Source organism: Papio anubis, chromosome 13 (assembly GCF_008728515.1).
Source record: "Papio anubis isolate 15944 chromosome 13, Panubis1.0, whole genome shotgun sequence".
Classification (NCBI taxonomy): domain Eukaryota; kingdom Metazoa; phylum Chordata; class Mammalia; order Primates; family Cercopithecidae; genus Papio; species Papio anubis.
Window position 1 is genome coordinate 34,918,933 of NC_044988.1, and position 21,114 is coordinate 34,940,046.

Consider the following 21,114-nt stretch of genomic DNA (forward strand, 5'->3'; position numbering starts at 1 on the left):
TACACAACAACAAGGAATAATTTCTCAATCGAATTGTGATGCACAATGAAAAGTGGATTTTATATAACTGGCAATGACCAGCTCAGTGGCTAGTCCGAGAAGAAGCTCCAAAGCACTTCCCAAAGCCAAACTTGCACAGAGAAAAGGTCATGGTCACTGTTTGGTGGTCTACTGCTGGTCTGATCTGCTACAGATTTCTGAATCCTGGTGAAACCATTACATCTGAGAAGTATGCTCAGCAAATCAATGAGTTGCACCGAAAAGTGCAACACCTGCAGCCAGCTTTCGTCAACAGAAAAAGCCCAATTCTCCATGACAACACCTGACTACATGACACACAGCCAATGCTTCAAAAGTTGAACAAATTGGACTATGAACTTTTGTCTCATCTGCCATATTCACCGGACCTCTCATCAACCGACTACCACTTCTTCAAGCATCTTAACAACTTTTTGCAGTGAAAATGCTTCCACAACCAGCAAGGTGCAGAAAATGTTTTCTAAGAGTTCATCAAATCCTGAAGCATGAATGTGTATGCTACAGGAATAAACACATTTATTTCTCATTGGCAAAAATGTCTTCATTGTAATGGTTCCATTTTGATTAATAAAGATGTATTTGAGGCTGGGTGCGGTGGCTCATACCTCTAATCCCAGCACTTTCGGAGGCTGAGGCAGGTGGATCATGAGGTCAGGAGATCAAGACCATCCTGGCCAACATGGTGAAACCCCGTCTCTACTAAAAATACAAAAATTTGCCAGGCGTGGTGGCATACATCTGTGGTCCCAACTACTCAGGAGGCTGAGGCAGGAGAACTGCTTGAACCTGGGAAGTGGAGGTTGCAGTTAGCTGAGACCCCACCACTGCACTCCAGCCTGGGCGACAGAGCGAGACTCAATCTCAATAAATAAATAAATAAATAAATAAATAAATAAATAAATAAATGTGTTTGAGCCTAGTTATAATGATTTAAAATTCATGATCCGAAACCACAATTACTTTTGCACCAATCTAAGAGATGTCTAAGTAGGTCATATTCCACCTGCAAAGAGAAAATTCCATCTATCCCTTGCAGATGCATGGAAACTCACTGTCTCCAGTGGACAGTTAACTCCAAGGGCATCACAGAGAACTCATGGAGCTCAGCTGAGGAGGTTTCAGGGATTTTTCTATTTCCTTTTCTTCATCATGAGAGTCTGGTACTAGATGCTCTCCAGACCTGAGCCTAAAGACTCTTCAATCCTTTGAAATGAAGATGAGGGAGGGAATAGGAAACCCAGTTTAGTTTGGATTTCAGATCCTTTTGTGGTTCATACGTGTGATGATTAGGTTTCCATGTTCATGTGTGAGATCTGCCTCCCTCAAACCGTGTTACAATGACATGGGCGCCTTACCTATCTGACATGAAAAAAGCAAATGTGGATTTCAGACAAACAAAAAATAACTTTTTTAGTTTATGTCCCATAGAATATGTGGACATATTTATCCTAAAAATATTGTATGGGACATAGTTGTATTAAGAAACTGTTCATTGTTTATCTGAAGTTCAAATTTAACTGGGTATCCTATATTTTATGTGATGTGGCAGTCTTATGGAGGAGGGGCCAACATTTAAAATAAATGGCTTCCCTAGGATAGAGCACTGGGACTGGGGAAAACAGAGGCCGCAGTCAGCTGCGACTTTTTGAAGGAAGGAATGAAGTTGGTTTCTTTCATGCCAATTAAGCAATTACAGACGACCCTGTCAGAAATCTAAACCTGTGACTATCATGGGACTCAAGACCAGGAAAAAAAATAAGTCAAAAAGATTAAGAGCCAGAGAAGCAGTCTTCACACATGCGGCCAGCCAGCGGACGGAGTACTCTCTCATTCAGGAAGGTAAGAGCATTGCCCTCTTGCTATAATCACAGTCCTTTTCTCCCAGAATAGGATTTGGGAAATTCTGGTGAAGTCCTCTGCCTACCCTCATTGCCCCACTGATGTGTGACATCAACAGAATTTCTCTGCAACGTTTGTCAGTCTCCAACTTCAGAGGGCTCACAAAGTCTCCTCCTGAATCCTCTCTCAGTCCTCTAAGACTACCAAGAAGAAAAGCAATTATTCAGGATGGCAGCTTGCCGGGGAGAAGCAGCCTCCCTGAGGTAGATGTGTTCTCCTGTCACTTAAAGAACCACTTCTTCTGGTCTGAGTAGTAAGAGGCGCGTTTGCTGTTGCTGCACCATTTGCCAAGGTTCTGAGCTTGAGGTATGGGATGTATGAAAACAATTTAATGAAGAATTAAGTTTCCATTCTGTCATTTTGAACACAGGGTTCACTCCTATATTATTCACTTGAGAGGATCAGTGAGTTTGACTTTAATTTCTTTTTTTTACAACTGGGAAGGGTAAATTACACAAAAAGTGTCCCAGTGGAAAGGGGTCATGTGGTGAAATCCCCACTCTTCTCTCCCACCCCTCCCTGCTGTTTTAAACTGGAGCTCATTAATATAATTCTATGGGGATCAGACCTTTGAAATTCCTGAGAACAGTAAGAGAGCAGAAAAATACACAATAACAAGGAAAGGAGCTTCCATTATTGGTTTTTAATGAGCATACTTGAATTACGGCCACTGCAGTTTATGGACAGTTTTTGTTGTTGTTCATTTGTATATGTTCTAGTTAAAAAAAAAAAAAATGCTAGCCAAGGGACTTGAATCAGAGAGAAGCAGAAATTGACTTAAGTAGGAAGGGAAACACATTGTTAGATAAAGTCAGGTCCTGGGCTTCCTCAGCTTGTTTTGGGTGGAGTGCCTGGTGACAAGCTGAAGCCCCTGTGTGGGGTGGTTTCCTTTGCTGAAAAGCTGGGCTGGAAGATGCTGTGCTCAGCGCTCAACCTCATGCACCCTCGCAAGGCACAGGCAACAGGTGCTCTGGGAAACATACATTATGTATCATAGCCTCCGTCTGTCTGTGGACTGATATCCAATAATAACTTTGGAGAAAAATAACTCCTCTTATTTTATTAGCCACAGCCCTGGGCCAGGGAAGGTGGAGAATCAGTAAAAATGCATTGTTTGTTTGTTTCTCTAGAAGTTTATGGTGCAGAGTCAAATTGAAGGCACATGAAGAACATTTTTTCACCAAATAATAACTGAGTCTTTTTGCTTTCATTTGTAGTTTCTTCTTTGAACTTTAGTTAGTAGGAGGGGTTAGAAACCTGAGCTATTGTCAAAGCCCTTGATATCAATGAAAGAAGCAGGTGCAAATCTCCTCACAGAGAGAAACCAAAGGGTCCTGACTGTGGATATTGGTCATCTAGTAAGGATGCTGTTGTGGGTCTTTATGAGACGATGAACAGGGTGGCTTTGGATGCATTAATGATGCCCACATGCTTCTTCTGTTAGGTGTCCTGTGCCCTGACCCTACAAGATGCCAAGAGAAGATGCTCACTTCATCTATGGTTACCCCAAGAAGGGGCACGGCCACTCTTACATCACAGCTGAAGAGTAAGTTCAAAACCAGACCCAGCAGGGCTTCCAGTTTGCCATTTGCTGACACAGCCTGCTGACTTCCACCAGCACATGCCTGCTCATAAATCTCCCTAGTGTTTATCTCCCCAGACAGTAACATCCCTGGCAACAAGGGGAGGAGATTCTGTGCTTCTACAAGGGGCTCAGTCAAGCTTCTCTGAGGCCAAACAGGCAGGAAGATGGGAATGGTATAAGGTTGGATCTTGCCATTTTTGGGTGCACTTTGACTATTGGGCCTTATCTGTAGGTTCCCAAGTGGAAAAACATCTGTTCAGAGTCACAATGCCTCTTTCCTCAATCCTTGTTCTGTCTCCTCCACTCAAGCTCCTGAAGGTGGTTTGCAGACAGAATAAAAGTGAGTTGCCAAGGAGCCAGTGAGGATGATGGGCAGGTGCATGTGACTCAGCCCACAGCCAGACTCGAGAGGAAGACTGAAGTCACAGCCTTTGCAGCATAACTTTATCCTAAGGAAAGGTGTTGGATATTATGAGTGAATTAAAAATAACTATTTATATGATTAAGCATTTCTAAATGCTAAGCATTATATACTGGCCTGAGATACTGTTTTTATCTTTGAAAAAACTCACAACCTAGTGGGAGAGTTAGGCATGAGATTAATTTCAGCAAATATAAGTGTGGTGATGAAAACCCAGAGGCTGCAGGGACATACTCTGTACGTGCTGGGAGTGGGAAAGGGATATACTCTGTACGTGCTGGGCGGCGGGGGCAGGGGAGGCCCCACCCTCTGCGTGGGACTCCAACAGGACAATACCCTCTTATGTGGTCTGTCCAGAACTCCCTGCGAACCTGCTCTTTCTTTGGAAAGAGCTGTTGAACCATCTTTAACAGTCAACCATAGGGACCAGCAAGATGTAAGACCCAACAAAGGTACTGAGGAAGAATTCAGCATTTCCTCAGAAGACCCTGGTATAGGATCCTCTAATATCCCTGGCCAGTTGGAGTTGAGGGCAGCGGTATCTTCTCAGAAAATGTCCTGAGAGCAAAAATATACTCGTTGAGGGAGGGGAGCCCATTGGCCATGGTATTAGTTAATCGTTTCAGCTTCCGTATAATCACTCAACAGACTCTTCTTTAAAATAAAGTTTTATGTCTCGTGTAAAAATTCAAGAGTAAAGAGTTCAAGGCCTGTTCCTTTTCTTCTTGCTGGTTACTCCCCTGGGATGTCGCTTTTGTCTCCATGGCTGAAGATGTTGTGCCATCACTTCCACATCTTGCCAACAGAAAGCAGGAGGTGAAGGACAGGCTAGGACCATTCCTTTCAAGGGACACACGTCACTTCTGCTTATTGCTCCACCCCCGCCCACCCCCTCCCCCGTGGCACCTGTGGGTATCATTCTTGCTGTGTTGTAAATGAAGAAAGGTTCAGAGAAATTAGGAAATGTGTGGCCAGACATGGTGGCACTGGGATTTAAATCCAGGTCTGCTTGCCCCCAGAGTCCATGCTCTTAAGTGTTATGCTGCAGGCCAGCAGAGGCAAATATTTGCACAATCCCATCCAACAAGAGGCTAGGGCAGAGGTCAGTATCTCTCAGTGTGAAGCTGGAGGCTGATGCTTGTCAGCTCAGTAGGCTGAAAGCGGAGTTGTCCTTTGCCATGTAGGGCCATCACGCCCAGCTGGGGAACCTCATAGCCGGGTGTACCCACAACCTGAACAAGGTAACTTTCAGGGTCTAGTCAGGAAGAAACCAACTAGGTGGTTCAACATACAGACTTTAATATAAGAAGCTGGTTAAACAGGCATGGGACTGAGACTGAGGAGGCAAAGAAAGCACAGGGGTAACCAAGGCTGTACCCACAGAATGCTGCTTCTACCCCTGTGTCTAGGGGAACAAAGGGAAGGGTGAGGCCATCAGGACCTAGAATTGGGAGGAGGGAACCCAAAGAAATGGGACCCAGATCTCTAAGGAGAGATTTCTGTTTGGCTGGTTCTGGTGTCTCCGGAGCTTAGAAGTGAGGGGCATGAATCAAATACTCATGCCTCTGAGGTGGGAGCACTGGTCAGCCAGTGCTCTGCTGGGGAGGGGCATAATGAAGCTGGCTCTGAGAATGCCAGAAAACGAGCTGGTGCTTGGCATGTACAGACAATGTCAGCATTGCTGGGGTGATGATGATGGGAGCAGGAAGCACACTGGAAGGAGCTGCTCCTTCCTGACCTCCTAGGTTTGCAGGCCCTCTCTAGAGTACTCCAATGGGAGCCAGTGGGCAAAGGAGAAGTGGCATTTGCAGAGTCCAGTTCCAGCATTAGAGAGCAGAGCATAGAAAGGTGGGTTTGGAGTTGAGGGACAATGTCTTAATAAAGGGCAAAGGGGGTTATGACCATTATCATGTGAAGGAATCCCTTGACTGAAGGCACAAGCTTTCTGTGTCTTGCAACTTGAATGATGTGCATAAGCAGGGTCAGGTGGGTTATCTGACATTTTCCTTGAGAACAGGAGGGAACCTCTGGATTCCAGCACAAAAGAAAAATACCCACTCAACCCATATGTGTGGGAGCCATCTCTCTATAAAGAGAAAGTAATTCCTTTTGACATTTTGCTGTCTGTAGAAGGGTCAGATAGCCAAAGCTTCCAGCACATTGAAACACTTAACTTCAGACTGTGAGTGAAGGAACCCCTGAATACATGGAACATCATGATCTTGTGCAGGTACTGAAGGAGATCCGTCCAGAAAATAAGTAACTGCACACGGCACCAATGTCAAAACTCATTCCTCTCATGAAAAGTCCCTGCCCCCGTTGCTGTTTGTTTAAATAGGTGGGATGGAGGTAGGGGAATGGGGCCATCTTCTTTTTTTTTTTTAATTTTTTTGCATAAAATCAGGATCCTGCACAACAGGGCCAACTTCATTAAAGCAATGCATCCCTAAGATATGAGACTATTTATCCTTCTCACAATTGTGCCAGCAGGTGGAATGAGGAAGAATGATGCAAATTAAGTTCCCACATCCAGCCAGGAAGGACTACATATCTGCTTTGAGTATTATCAATCTCTTTGAAACCTCAGTGGAGAGCAGTTCTCACAGTTGAGTGGACACAAGTCATCCTTGGAACTTGTTAAAATGCAGATTCCTAGGTGCTGCCACCTAAGAGGCTGATTGGGTAGACCAGGGGTGGAGTCCTATGATCTGCACCTCAGCGTGCATCTCAGGTGATTCTGCTGCAGGTGACATTTGGAAGACACTCTGAGGAGCCCTGCCAAACCGGGCAGTGCGTTCTTCCAATGTGTGTGGCATACCCTGGTGCTTTTCGCTGTCAGTCACTTGGGCATGTTGTGAGCACCATGTGACGACGCATAAAGTGCTGGAACAGAGCTCTGTCTGTGTCAAGATGTTCAAGCGGATGCCACAGGGTGAAATGAGAGCACAGGCATGTTGGGAGTTGAATCAGCTGCCTTCAGTCATGAGAACACACTTGTGACAGCTTCAGTTCAGGAAAGAGTGACTCTGCAGGAAAAGCACTGGCCTGGGAGACCTGGATCTGGCCCAAATTCTGGTGCTCACTTGCTAAGTTTCCAGTGCCAGTTGCTGTGAATGTTGGTTCTGCCACTTACTGGTTGTGCAGCCCTGGGCATTTGACCAGCATAACATCAGTTATAAAATGAACACCATTCCTACCTCAGAGGACTGTGGTTAGGATGAAATAAAAGCATATATGTGGGGCTGTCTAGCCCAGTGCCTGGCACAAATTGGTGCTCAATGAATGGTAGTCACTATGGTGATGGTAATGTTGATGAATCTTCATAGGTCTCAGCTTCCTGATCTATAAAGTGGGTGGACTGACCTACATAAGTCAGAGTTTCCATCTAGCACTGTCATCCCATGGTTCTCTCCATCCCGTTTGCAGACGGACAGGATAAGCTTGATGTCTCCTCAGCCTTGAGACAGAAGTTGTCCAGTAGATGGTACTGAGCAAAAGTCTCTCCAGGAGAAGCCTTAAACTTTGCTTCTCCTGTAGCTGCTCAGTCTCTTATAAGTCACTCAGCTCAGCAGAAACTTTCTTAGCGAGTTGACAACCACAGATAACAGAGTCAGTTCTGTCGATTTTGATCATGCTGTGATCAAGTAGATGTTAGCTAACTGAAGATGCTTGCCAGGAGTGAACAGCTCCAGGCCCTGTTTTCAGGGTCTCTGTGGTAACTGTAATGCTTCCCAGGGGTCACTGAACACAGGGCCCAAGAGGCTGGTGTAGACCCCCAGATTGGCACCCTGCTGCTTAGACAAGATCCTTCTCAATAAGTAATGCTACGGCTTTGCTGTAGGTTCAGCTCAGACACTTCTCCCTAGGGTTGCAAGGAGCAAAGCGGGGAGTTTAGGGAAGGGAGGGCACGAACATAATTGAGACGGATTCAGGTTCAGATCCAAGCTCTGTTTTGTGCTAGCTCTGTATGATCACCAGTGAGTCATGTATCCTCGGCCTTTTATTTCCTCATCTGTGAAAATAGGGGATGATAAATGGTGTCTACCCTCCAGTGTTGATGTGAGAATTGAATAAGCTAATGAATGTTTAGTACAGCACCTGGCTTTTAGTAGATGAGTCAGTGTTCATTTCTATTTTCTTTTTGTGGGCTGAATTAGAGAAAATGTTCTAAAACAGCCTGATGAGAAGAAAAGATAATTTAGCCCCACTAAATACACTGTCCACATAAAGACCAGTTACTATGGCACTTCTTGTACCTGGAACTTGGGTGCCTGGGCCATGTCAATTAGCAGTGCTCCTGTGGGCACACACTTGAGAGGCTCCTAGATAAAGACCTGCACTAGATCCAGGTGCTGGAGGCCTGGTGGGGTGCCCAGTGTGGGAGGTGGGAAACTACCTGGACACTGGGAGATGCTGCTCTGGGCAGTCAAAGCCCACATGAAGAGAAAGATTGATTTATGCTTCATCATAATGTAGAACAATGTTTCAATGACAAAGCGGATTTGTCTATCTCTTGGGCCAGGGCCGCTGGGATTGGCATCCTGACAGTGATCCTGGGAATCTTACTGCTCATCGGCTGTTGGTATTGTAGAAGACGAAATGGATACAGAGCCTTGATGGTTGGTATAGTTCCCACAGCTGAAATCCCTCCAGGTCCAGGGCCCTCTTTCCAGTTCTTTCCTCTGAGTCTCTGCAGAGTCAGATAATGGCCTCGTTACAACCTCTAGCTCTGATTCCACCTTCTGATGCCTCTTTTGCTACATTGTACTTTGGCAACTCTTCCTTTGCTTCTGCTCAGGCATGAACCCCAACCAGGAACTTGCCCTGTGCCTTAGTCTGTGACTATAACAGAATACCAGATACTGTAATTTATAAATAAATGAAATTCATTTGGTTTACAGTTGTGGAGGCTGGGAACTCCAAGATCTAGGGGCCACACCTGGTGAGGCCTTCCTGCTGTGTCACATCATAGTGGAAGGCATCACATGGGCAAGAGAGTGACAGCAAGAGGGAGCTGAACTCATTTTTTTTTTTTTTTTGAAACAGGAAATCTTGGGATGGAACACAGTGGTGATCATGAGTCACTGTAGCCTTGACCTCCTGGGCTCAAGCCATCCTCCTGTCTCAGCCTCCAGAGCAGCTGGGACTACAGGCATGTGCCACCACACCCGGCTAATTAAAAAACCTTTTTTTTTTTTTTTTTTTTTTTTGTAGAGACGAGGTCCCACTATGTTGCCCAGGCTGGTCTCAAACTCCTGGTCTAAAGGGATCTTCCTGCCTCGGCCTCCCAAAATGTTGAGACTACAAGTGTGAAACACTCCACACACGGCCCAAACTCACTTTTATAACAAACCTACTTTTGCAATAACAAACACACTCCTGCAATAACATTAATCCATTCATGAGGACAGAGTCCTTATGACTTAATCACCTCTTAAAAGTCCTACCTCTCACCATTGTTGCACTGGGGATTAAATTTCCAATACATGAATTTTGGGGGACACATTCAAACTATAGCGCCTGTCTTTTTGGTTCTACTCACAGCAAACTTGGGTACCTGGATGTTGTGTACAGCTAAGCACTGACGGTTTATAGGGCACAGGGGAAGGGGGTTGAGGTTCCCTTATAGCAAACAGGAGTATTCTTACACACCTAAGGTTTTACCACTTCTGAGAATTCTTGCTGGTTCTGTTACTCCACTTTGTGACCTGGTCTTCCTACCTTGCTTCTTTACCCCTTTCCTCACTGGTTACCTGTGAATTCCAAATTCTTCTGACTCTACACTAAGCATCCCAGGATATCATCAGTGCAATGAGGAAACCATCCTCCCTGCATCAGCACAAAAGGTCACTGTGTGTTTTTTAACAGGCTGCATCCTTCTTAGATGGCCAAAGGTTTTAATAGTATTTTCTTTCTTTTTTACCCAAATATGCAGGAAGCGAACACAATTACACAATCCAGTCTTCTGGTACCAGTATCCTCCATGAATGGGAAACATCAACTGAGTTTATAAGCTATAAAAACTACAGATTTCAGCAATCTTGCTTCAAAGCTAGGTAGCACTTTAGCACTTCAACACCCAAAGGCATTCTCCATAGATCTCGATCTCTCTCTCTCTCTCGTTATTACAGATCTGAGAGCTTTTTCAGGTTGATGCAAAATGGAAAAAAATTATCTTTACAAAAGATGTTGGAAAGTCCCATTCCTCATTCAGCAAGCACTTCATTTAGAGGAAAAGGTCCTGTGAAAGAGAGGAGGGTTGGTGTGGGGTAGGGATTGAAGCTTGGCAAGCTGATGAGAAGGAGAAGGTGAGAGATGCAACTCTGGATTCTTTCCCTCTTTGCCAAGAAACTTGGGCAGTCTCATGTCTCCTGTTCCCCAATGTCTGTCTTTCCAGAGCATAAATACAAATACAAACCATAAAAGGCAGGGCAAGTTTGGGGGCTGACACACCCACCGAGCATAGCCCTCTAGTGTGCTGACATTTAGAGGGAAGGAGGAGGAGGAGTTGATGAATCTGAACAAGACTCCAATATTGGAGGAAATACTTGAGGAAAGCCTTGGGTTAGAAAGTTAGGTATAGAATTCCTGCTCATATGGCTGTCCACAACAGGTTAGTAGGGGAGGACTTTAATCTCTGCCATATAATTCCATTTGTAACTCTAGCATGGGGTTATGACACTGCCTTGTAATTGGCTATTTACTGTTTGCCTCTTCTACCCTTCTGCTTTCCCCATGTATGAACTAGAACAGAGAATATTTCTTACTCATCTTCATATCTCCAATGCCCAGCACAGTGCCTGGCACATAGTAGTCACTTAATTGTGTGGCATTAGGACTTGGTCCCATTGTCTGCCATTGAGTTGGTTGGAGACTAGAATGCAACTTCTCCAAGACTCACTAGCTCTATCGTACACCCACACACGTTGGAAATCTGTGATGTAACACAATGTATATCCATTTTTATTTAATACATATTTTCTTCTATATTTTGATTTCATTATATATTTGTATATCAAAAACATGTTTAGTCTTTCAAGAACTAAAGCTATACAAACTCAGTATATTGGTACTCATTTCCTAACTAACTATAATTATTAGCTTGATCCTACTGAACACAAATGCAATAATTTTTCTTTTCTGCTTCAATGCTCTCATCTTAAATTCATTCAACTGAAAAATAACAGAGAGTCTTAATGTCATGTGCTCAGACACTGTGAACATTTTGCTTGGAAAGTTTCAAATTCAAACTCTATGCCTCCATTCCTCTAGGATTAGATCAGTGGTTTGTAGTTTCTGAGACTTTTTGAGAGGGAAACGTGTTTAAATTTCTTGGTTTATTTAATTTCCATATTTATTTTTTAAATTAATATTAAAATCTTATTTTGAGATTTTCATATATCTAAAAAAGCCAGTTTGGAGATCAGAAGTCTAAGTTTAGGCAAAATTATGTAAAATAGTATATTAAGTATTGCATTTAATTACATAATTACCTCCCTTTCTGTCTTCAGTGATTCTATTTTCATTTTAAAGTAAAGAGCTATAAATGACATTAAATATAAGCTTTGGGCATGTGAATTACTTCATCTTTAACAATCTTCATTAAGCTTGAAATGTCTACTTTTCAATTTCCATTTGACCACAGAATAGTAGAGAGGCTGGCTGGAATTTAGATCTCTTAAAATTTCTCCTTTGGTTAACAATTCCCCTGAGCCCTGGAAAACATCTTTTGAAAGGAAAGGCTGCTTTTTGTAGCAACCTGTTTCTGCAAGAGGAAGTGGGAAATGATTTGTAATAAACTGGACAGTGGTTTTTATATTAAGCAGTTTTACATCTTCACTTGGAAGTTCAAGACAAAATACTTTTGATTCTTGGAGAATTTCATAGCCCTTGCTCTCAGCTCAGTTTACACTCATGTGTCAAGGCACTGTGTTTCTCAATGCATGGTCAGTGGTCACCTGCACTGGAATACTTTGGGGTCCTTGCTAAAAGGCAGATTCTGGGATCATCTCTGGTGGTGGGATTCGGGAATCCGTATTTTAAAATGTACACCCAGTTTTAATGTAAATACAGAAAACTGGCAGTGAACTGGTAGAGTGGATCATACTCTTATCCTATGGTCAGTGAGAGGCTTTAAAAAAAAGAAAAAGAAAAATTGACAAGGGCAGTTTTATTTTTTTTCTTCCCAATCAGTACACCTTTTAAATCCTTTTCCAGTTTATTGCATTAGTTAGGACTTCCAGTATGATGTTGAAAAGGTGTGGTGAGACAGGACATCCTTGCCTTGTTCCTGATCTTAGCAGAAAAGCTTCAAGTATGATGTTAACTGTTAATTTTTTGTACCTAGATATTCTTCAGCAAAGTTGGGTAAGTTTCCCTCTATCCCTAGTTTATTGAGAGTTTTAAATTATGAATGGGTGTTTGATTTTTCAAATGCTTTTTCTACATCTATTGACACAATCTTGCGAATTTCTTCTTTAGTCTATTGATGTATCAGAATAATTCATTTCTCTCTTCTTCTTCTTTTTTTTCTTTTTTTGACATGGGGTCTCATTCTGTCCCCTAGGCTGGAGTGCAGTGGTGTAATCTCAGCTTACTGCAACCTTCACCTCCCAGGCTCAGGTGATCCTCCCATCCCAAACTTCCAAGTAGCCGGGACCACAGGTGCAAGCCACCACCACCTGGCTAAATTTTTTTGTATTTTCTGTAGAGATGGGGTTTCACCATATTGCCCAGGCTGGTCTCGAACTTCTGAGCACAAGCGATCCACCTGCCTCGGCCTCCCAAAGTGCTGGGATTACAGGCGTGAGCCACCACACCTGGCCTGATTTCTCAATATTGAACCAGGTTTACATACCTGGGATAAATCCCACTTTGTCATGGTGTGTAATTCCTTTTATACATTGTTAGTTTAACTTGATAATATTTTGTTGAGATTTTTTGCATCTATATTCATGAGAGATATTGAGCTGTAGTTTTCTTGTTTTGCAATATCTATCTGGTATTAGGGTAATGCTGGCCTCATAGCAATGAGTTACAAATTATTCCCTTTGCTTCAATCTTGTGAAAGAGGTTATAGAGGATTTGTATAATTTCTTTCTTAAATGTTTGGTGGAACTCAACACTGAACTCATCTGGGTCTCGTGCTTTCTGTTTTAGAAAGTTATTATTGATCAGTTTTTATAATAGATATAAATCTCTTCAGATGGTCTAGTTCTTGTGTGGATTTTGACAGATTGTGTCTTTCAAAGAACTGTTACATTCACCTACGTTTTCAGATTTGTGAGCATAGTTGTTCATGGTATTTCTTGCTTATCCTTTTAATGTCCATTACTATTTCTGATAATAGCAGTTTGTGCCTTCTTTTTTCTTCTTAGCGTGGCTAAAGGCTTATCAATTTTATTGATCTTTTCCCAGAATCGGCATTTGGTTTCATTGATTTACTCTACTGACTTTCTTTTTTTTCTAGAGACAGGGTCTCATTCTGTCACCCAGACTGGAGTGCAGTGGCAAAATCATAGCTCACTGTTACCTTGAACTCCTGGGCTCACGCAATCCTCCTGGCTCAGCCTCCTGAGTAGCTAGGACTACAGCTAGCTACCGTAGTAGCTAGGACTATAGCATGTGCCACCACATCTGACTAATTTTCTTTTTTTTTTTTTAATTTGTAGAGACAGAGTCTCACTATGTTGCTCTGGTTGGTCTCAAACTCCTGGCTTCAAGCAGTCCTCCTGCCTTGTCCTCCCAAAGTGCTGGCATTATAGGCATGAGTCATTGTGCTCTGCTGATTTCTTGTTTCCAATTTCATGGATTTCTTCTCTAATTTTTATTTTTCTGCTTACTTTGGATTTAATTTGCTGTCCTCTTTATTTTCTTAAGGTGAAAGCTTAGATTGATTTTAGATCTTTCTCATTCTCTAATATACACATTCAATGTTATACATTTCCCTCTAAATACTGCTTGCACTGCTAAGCAGTATCCCACAAATTCTGACATATTTTAATTTCATTTAATTCAAAATATATTTAAATTTCTCCTGAGATTTCTCCTTTGACCCATATGTTATATAGAAGTGTGTTGTTTAATCTCCAAGTGTTTGGGAATTTTTCAGTTATCTTTCTGTATTGATTTCTACTTTAATTCTATTATAGTCTAAGTGCAAACATTGTATAATTTCTATTCTTTTAAATTTGTTAAGATGTGTTGTGTGGCCCAGAATTTGGTTTATCCTGGTGAATGTTCTGAGCTTGAAAAGAAAGTGTATTCTGTTGTCATTGGATGAAGTAGCCTATAGATGTCTATTATATCTAATCGAAGATTTTGTTGAGTTCCACTTTTATACATTGCTAGATTTGATTTGCTAATATTTTGTTCAGATTTTTTTGCATCTATATTTATGAGAGATAATGAATTGTAGTTTTCTTTTCTTGTAATATCTTTGTTTTTGATGTTAGGGTAATGCTGGCCTCACACAATGAGTTAGTCCTTACTGATTTTTAACCTGCTGGCTTTGTCTATTTCTGATAGAGAGATGTTGAAGCCTCCAACTATAACTCCAACTTCATAGTGGATGCAACTACTTTTTCTTGCAGTTCTATCAGTTTTTATTTCATGTATTTTGATGCTGTGTTCTTAGGTACATGCATGTTAAGTGTTGTTATATCTTCTTGGAGAATGAACACCTTTATCATTATGTAATATCCCTCTTTATTCCTGATGACTTTCCTTGAAATCTTCTCCTTCTGAAACTAATATAGGAACTCCTACTTTCTTTTCATTAGTGTTAGCATGGTATATCTTTCTCTATGCACTTACTTTTTTTTTTTTTTTGAGACAGAGTCTCGTTCTGTCACCTAGACTGGAATGCAGTGGTGTGATCTCAGCTCACTGCAACCTCCACTTCCTGGGTTCAAGTGATTCTCCTGCCTCAGCCTCCCAAGTAGCTGGGATTACAGGTGTGCGCCACCATGCCTGGCTAATTTTTGTATTTTTAGTAGAGATGGGGTTTCACCATGTTGGCCAGGCTGGTCTCGAACTCCTGAGCTCAGGCCATCCGCCCGCCTCAGCCTCCCAAAGTGCTTGAGATTACAGGCATGAGCCACCACGCCCAGTCCAGTTATACTTTTTTTTTTTTTTGAGACAGAGTCTCGCTCTGTTGCCCAGGCTGGAGTGCAGTGGCGCGATCTTGGCTCACTGCAAGCTCCGCCTCCTGGGTTCATGCCATTCTCCTGACTCAGCCTCCTGAGTAACTGGGACTACAGTTACCTGCCATCACGCCTGGCTAATTATTTATATTTTTAATACAGACGGGGTTTCACTGTGTTAGCCAGGATGGTCTCAATCTCCTGACCTTGTGATCTGCCCGTCTCGGCCTCCCAAAGTGCTGGGATTACAGGCATGAGCCATCATGCCCCGCCTTACACTTCTTTTTTACTTTTTTTCAGTGGTTTCCCTAGAGTTTGCAACAAACATTTACAACTAATTCAAGCCCACTTTCAAATAACACTATACCATTTCATAGGCATTATGAGCATCTTAAAATAAACTAATCCTAATTCCTTCCTCCTGTAAACTAAAAACAAAACCTACATCCTCCAACCAACTGAATGGACCCCCTCTTGGCCAAGGGGACCCCAGGGAAACCTGAAAAACTGAGTCTTGGCCATGATGGGAAGGGAGATGAGAGATGCCTCATTATACACCCTCCCTTTTAGAGTTTTAGGTACAACTGACTAGCATTAATTTTAAAATAGAGATTATAGGACTGACAGAATTAACTCTTTGTGGCAATATCAAATTAGGAACAAGACAATGCAAGGAAAGGGTTAAATCATGCCCTTCAAACCATAAAATGTTGTTTTTTAAAAAAATTAACCCTGTATAATGTGGTTTACTTTCCAAATTGACTCTGGTATAGCATCACGTGACAGATTGCAGACTCCCTTATCTTAAGCATTCCTTTATACTGACTTCAAGTCTTAAGACAGAGCTGAACTTTCAACCAACTGCCAACTAAAGAATCCCTAAAACTCACCTGTGACTTGTAAGCCTCTGCTTTGAGATGTCCTGCCTTTTCAGGCTGACCCAAAATATACCTTCTGTGTATTGATTTATGATTTTTACCTACAATTCCTGCCTTCCTGAAATGTATAAAACCAAATCATAACCCAACCACCTCAGGCACACTTTCTCAGGACCTCTTTTTTTTTTTTTTTTTTTTTTTTGAGACGGAGTCTCGCTGTGTCTCCCAGGCTGGAGTGCAGTGGCGTGATCTCCTCACTGCAAGCTCCGCCTCCCGGGTTCACGCCATTCTCCCGCCTCAGCCTCCCAAGTAGCTGAGACTACAGGCGCCCGCCACCACGCCCGGCTAGTTTTTTGTATTTTTAGTAGAGACGGGGTTTCACCATGTTAGCCAGGATAGTCTCGATCTCCTGACCTCGTGATCCACCCGCCTCGGCCTCCCAAAGTGCTGGGATTACAGGCTTGAGCCACCGCGCCCGGCAGGACCTCTTGAGACTGTTCTCCTGGCCATGGTCATTCATGTTGGCACAGAATAAACCTCTTTAAAATATTTTGCAGTTTTTTTCTTTCTGTTAACATTCCTTTCCCTTGTATCATTGCTGTTATTCATTTCAAGTGTATATAAGCATACACAATTAAATACACTGTAGCTATTATTCATTTTTGAACAAACTATTATCTGTTAAATCAACTAAGATGAATATGTTGGGTACAGTGGTGCATGCCCGTAGTCTCAGCTACTCAGAGGCTTAGGCAGGAGGATTGCTTGAGTTTAGGAGTTTAAGACCAGCCTGGGCAGCTTAGCAAGATCATGTCTCCTAAAAAAAAAAAAAAAAAAAAAGAGAAAGAAAGAAAAAGGAAGTTTTGGGAGGCTGAGGCAGGAGAATTGCTTGAATCCAGGAGGCGGAGGTTGCAGTGAGCTGAGATCACGCCATTACACTCCAGCCTGGGCAACAGAGTGAGATGCTGTCTCAAAAAAAAAAAAAAAAAAGTTTTTATTTCACCTTCACTTATTCATTCTTGGATGTTCTTCCTTTATGTAGATACAAGGTTCTGACCTATGTTATTTTCTTTTTCTCTAAAGAACTTCAAATGTTTCTTGCAAGGCAGGTCTACTGGTAAAGAATTCCCTCAATTTTTGTTTGACAAAGTCTTTATTTCTGCTTCACTACTGATGGATAATTTCATAAGAGTGTTCCTTTTGTAGATTCAGTCTTCTTATCTTTCCCTTCAGAAATATTCTTTGACCACCTATTGGGTCCCAGGCACTGCACTAGAGCTTTACCTCTAGTTAATTCCCACAACAATTCTGAGAGGTAGGTGGGTATTATCTTCCTAGATGCAAACTCAGAATTCAGAGAGGCAAAGTGATGAGACTGAAGGCACACAGCAAGTAAGTGGCAGAACCTAGATTAAAACTCATTCTTAAAACTTTGGCTTCCCTTCTCTTTTCTAAAATGGATTCAGTTACTACTTCTTCCCACTCACCTTTATCAATTTACATTTCAGGATAAAAGTCTTCATGTTGGCACTCAATGCGCCTTAACAAGAAGATGCCCACAAGAAGGGTTTGATCATCAGGACAGCAAACTGTCTCTTCAAGAGAAAAATTGTGAACCTGTGGTAGGTTGAGATCCTTCATAAGGGTATTTTCATGAATGGCTGTTTTTAACTCAAGTGAATACAATGATTTCCATTTGAAAAGCAAGAACAATGTGAATGTACTCGTTGCCACTGAACTATATATACCTAAAAATGGTTAAAATGGCAACTTTTTTGTGTATTTTATGAGAATAAAAATAAATAATAATAAAAACAAAAAACAAGGGAAGCACAGGGATTTTCTTAAATTGTGTTGTCACATACTCAGAGTTTCCAGGGTCAATAATGAGAGCCCTACATGTAAGATCCAAAGGAAGAACTTAGTCCTGGATACAATATTCTTTTATGTTTTTAGTCATATTTGCCTTTTTAATGGATGTAGATATATGCAGAGGGGAGGGATAAAGTACCTATTATTTATTGTATAGAGCTGTGCTGTCTGATGGCTTAGCCACTAGTCATGTGGTGCAACTGAACACTTATAGGAGTTTAAAATAAGATGTATTATAATACATACCATATTTCAAAGATATTAGTATGTGGAAAAGAAGATAAATGGTTCATTAATTATTTTTATATTGATTCATTTTGAAATAAATATTCTGATAATATTAGGTTAAATAAAACATTTTAAGATTAATTTTACATGTTTCTTTTTTTAAATGTAGCTACTAGAAATTTTAAAATTACATATGGCCGGACATGGTGGCTCACACCTGTAATCCCAGCACTTTGGGAGGCCGAGGTGGGTGGATCACCTGATCTCAGGAGTTCAAGACCAGCCTGGCAAACATGGTGAAATCCTGTCTCTACTAAAAATACAAAAATTAGCCAAGTGTGGTGGTGCACACCTGTAATCCTAGCTATTCTGGAGGCTGGGGCAGGAGAATCACTTGAACTCAGGAGGTGGAGGTTGCAGTGAACCGAGATAGTGCCACTGCACTACAGCCTGGGCAACAAGAGTGAAACTCCATCTCAAAAATAAATTAATAAAATAAAATAAAATTACGTACCATATTTCTATTGGACAGCACTAGTACATATACAACACAGTATAATGGTTGAGAGCACTGACTCTGGAGCCAGATTACTGTGTTTGATTCTTACCTCAACAACTTACTAGTTGTGTGACAATGGGCAAGCGAGTTAACCTCTCTGTGCTCTGGTTTCCCATTCTGTAACACGAAAACAATAAAAACACTCCCAGAATTGTTGTGAGCATTAAATGAAGCCCTGACACATTTATTCTGGATACAATATCCTCTTGTTTTATATTTGGTAGTGTCAATGTGCCTTTAGACACAATTACAAGGATCTCTGTGGTAAAGATGCAATGTATATAGTGTCGGTAAATAGCATTCAATGATTTGTTTGTTAGGGCTTGAGATTTTTACTGTCATGGAAAATCCAGGTATAGCTAAGCTTTTGAGATTTTGGGAACCCCTTAACCCTATTTTTCTCTACTCTTGCCCCCAACAATCAGCATATAAACTTGTGAAATTTAACAATTACTTCACTGGGCAGAAATTATATGTGAACACTTAGAAATTTCAGTCCACAGGGAAACTATAAATATGTTAACTATTTTAACTTAATCCTTTCCTAGAAACATATACACTGTTACCAAGACCAAATTCTCCCTTTCTTGTTCTCACAGGTTCCCAATGCTCCACCTGCTTATGAGAAACTCTCTGCAGAACAGTCACCACCACCTTATTCACCTTAAGAGCCAGCAAGACACCTGAGACATGCTGAAATTATTTCTCTCACACTTTTGCTTGAATTTAATATAGACATTTAATGTTCTCCTTTGGAATGGTGTAGGAAAAATGCACGCCATCTCTAATGATAAGTCAGTGTTAAATTTTTAGTAGGTCAGCTAGCAGTACTAATCATGTGAGGAAACAATGAGAAATATTAAATTGGGAAAACTCCATCAATAAATGTTGCAATGCATGATACTATCTGTGCCAGAGGTAATGTTAGTAAATCCATGGTGTTATTTTCTGAGAGATAGAATTCAAGTGGGTATTCCTGGGCCATCCCATTTCTCTTTACTTGAAATTTGGCTAACAACAAACTAGTCAGGTTTTGAAACCTTGACCAACATGAACTGTACACAGAATTGTTCCAGGTGAGTCTTTACTATGGGGTGCTCACAAAGGATACTTCTATAGGTTTAAGACAAAGAGCTGACTGGCCTATTTATCTGATCAAGAACATGTCAGCAATGTCTCTTTGTGCTCTAAAATTCTATTACACTATAATAATATATTGTAAAGATCCTACAGCTTTCTTTTTTTTTTTGTGTAGTGGGAGGGAGTTTTGCTCTTGTTGCCCAGGCTGGAGTGCAATGGCACGATCTTGGCTCACCGTAACCTCCGCCTCCCAGGTTCAAGCAATTCTCCTGTCTTAGCCTCCCGAGTAGCTGGGATTACAGGCATGCGCCACCATGCCTGGCTAATTTTGTATTTTAAGTAGAGATGGGGTTTCTGCATGTTGGTCAGGCTGGTCTCAAACTCCTGACCTCAGGTGATCCGCCCACCTCAGCCTCCCAAAGTGCAGGGATTACAGACATGAGCCACCACACCTGGCCAGACCCTATATCATAGGTAAGACATATAATGCAGTCTAATTACATTTCACTTCAAGGCTCAATGCTATCCTAACTAATGACAAGTATTTTCTATTAAACCAGAAATTGGTAGAAGGATTTAAATAAGTAAAAGCTACTATGTACTGCCTTAAATGTACTTATGGCAATTTAGCTCTCTTGGGTTCCCAAATCCCTCTCACGAGAATGTGCAGAAGAAATCATAAAGGATCAGTTATTCTGGAATGGTGTCATTATTTGCATAGCAACATTGCAATTTGTTTTCCTTTGGCCACATCAACATATCACCTACACTATCATTTATCTAATATTTATCTTTCAGGCAGCTCGTTTAAACATTTTTTTGGCTTTAATTTCTATTGCCATACTAAGTGGAAAACCAGTATCATTTTCCATAGTAGAGGATAACTATAAAAATGAAGATAATGAAAGTAATTTTTTTAAAAATTATACTTTAAGGTCTAGGGTACATGGGCACAACGTGCAGATTTGTTACATACGTATACATGTGCCATGTTGGTGTGCTGCACCCATTAACTTTCGTATAAGGAGTAAGCAAAGGATCCAGTTTCAGCTTTCTACTTATGGCTAGCCAATTTTCCCAGCACCATTGATTAAATAGGGAATCCTTTCCCCATTTCTTGTTTCTCTCAGGTTTGTCAAAGATCAGATGGCTGTAGATGTGTGGTATTATTTCTGAGGACTCTGTTCCATTCCATTGGTCTATATCTCTGTTTTGGTACCAGTACAATGCTGTTTTGGTTACTGTAGCCTTGTAGTATAGTTTGAAGTCAGGTAGCCTGATGCCTCCAGCTTTGTTCTTTTGGCTTAGGATTGTCTTGGCAATGCGGGGTCTTTTTTGGTTCCATATGAACTTTAAAGCAGTTTTTTTCCAATTCTGTGAAGAAAGTCATCGGTAGCTAAATGGGGATG

At 41.5% G+C, this 21,114-nt stretch overlaps 1 protein-coding gene and 1 non-coding gene across 2 annotated transcripts; both read left to right on the plus strand.

Moving 5' to 3' along the window:
* The first annotated feature begins 1,297 nt into the window (after positions 1 to 1,297).
* LOC116270172 lies at positions 1,298 to 1,404 on the plus strand. Its single transcript, XR_004178098.1, has one exon. It is a non-coding gene; the product is annotated as a small nucleolar RNA U13 (small nucleolar RNA).
* A 306-nt stretch (positions 1,405 to 1,710) lies between these two features.
* Positions 1,711 to 20,404, plus strand: MLANA (melan-A). Its single transcript, XM_003911729.5, has 5 exons — positions 1,711 to 1,878; positions 3,383 to 3,484; positions 8,467 to 8,563; positions 17,475 to 17,588; positions 19,225 to 20,404. Exons 2-5 carry the CDS (start codon positions 3,408 to 3,410, stop codon positions 19,291 to 19,293), a joined length of 357 nt encoding a protein of 118 aa, XP_003911778.1. The 5' UTR covers positions 1,711 to 1,878; positions 3,383 to 3,407; the 3' UTR covers positions 19,294 to 20,404.
* Positions 20,405 to 21,114: the final 710 nt, after the last annotated feature.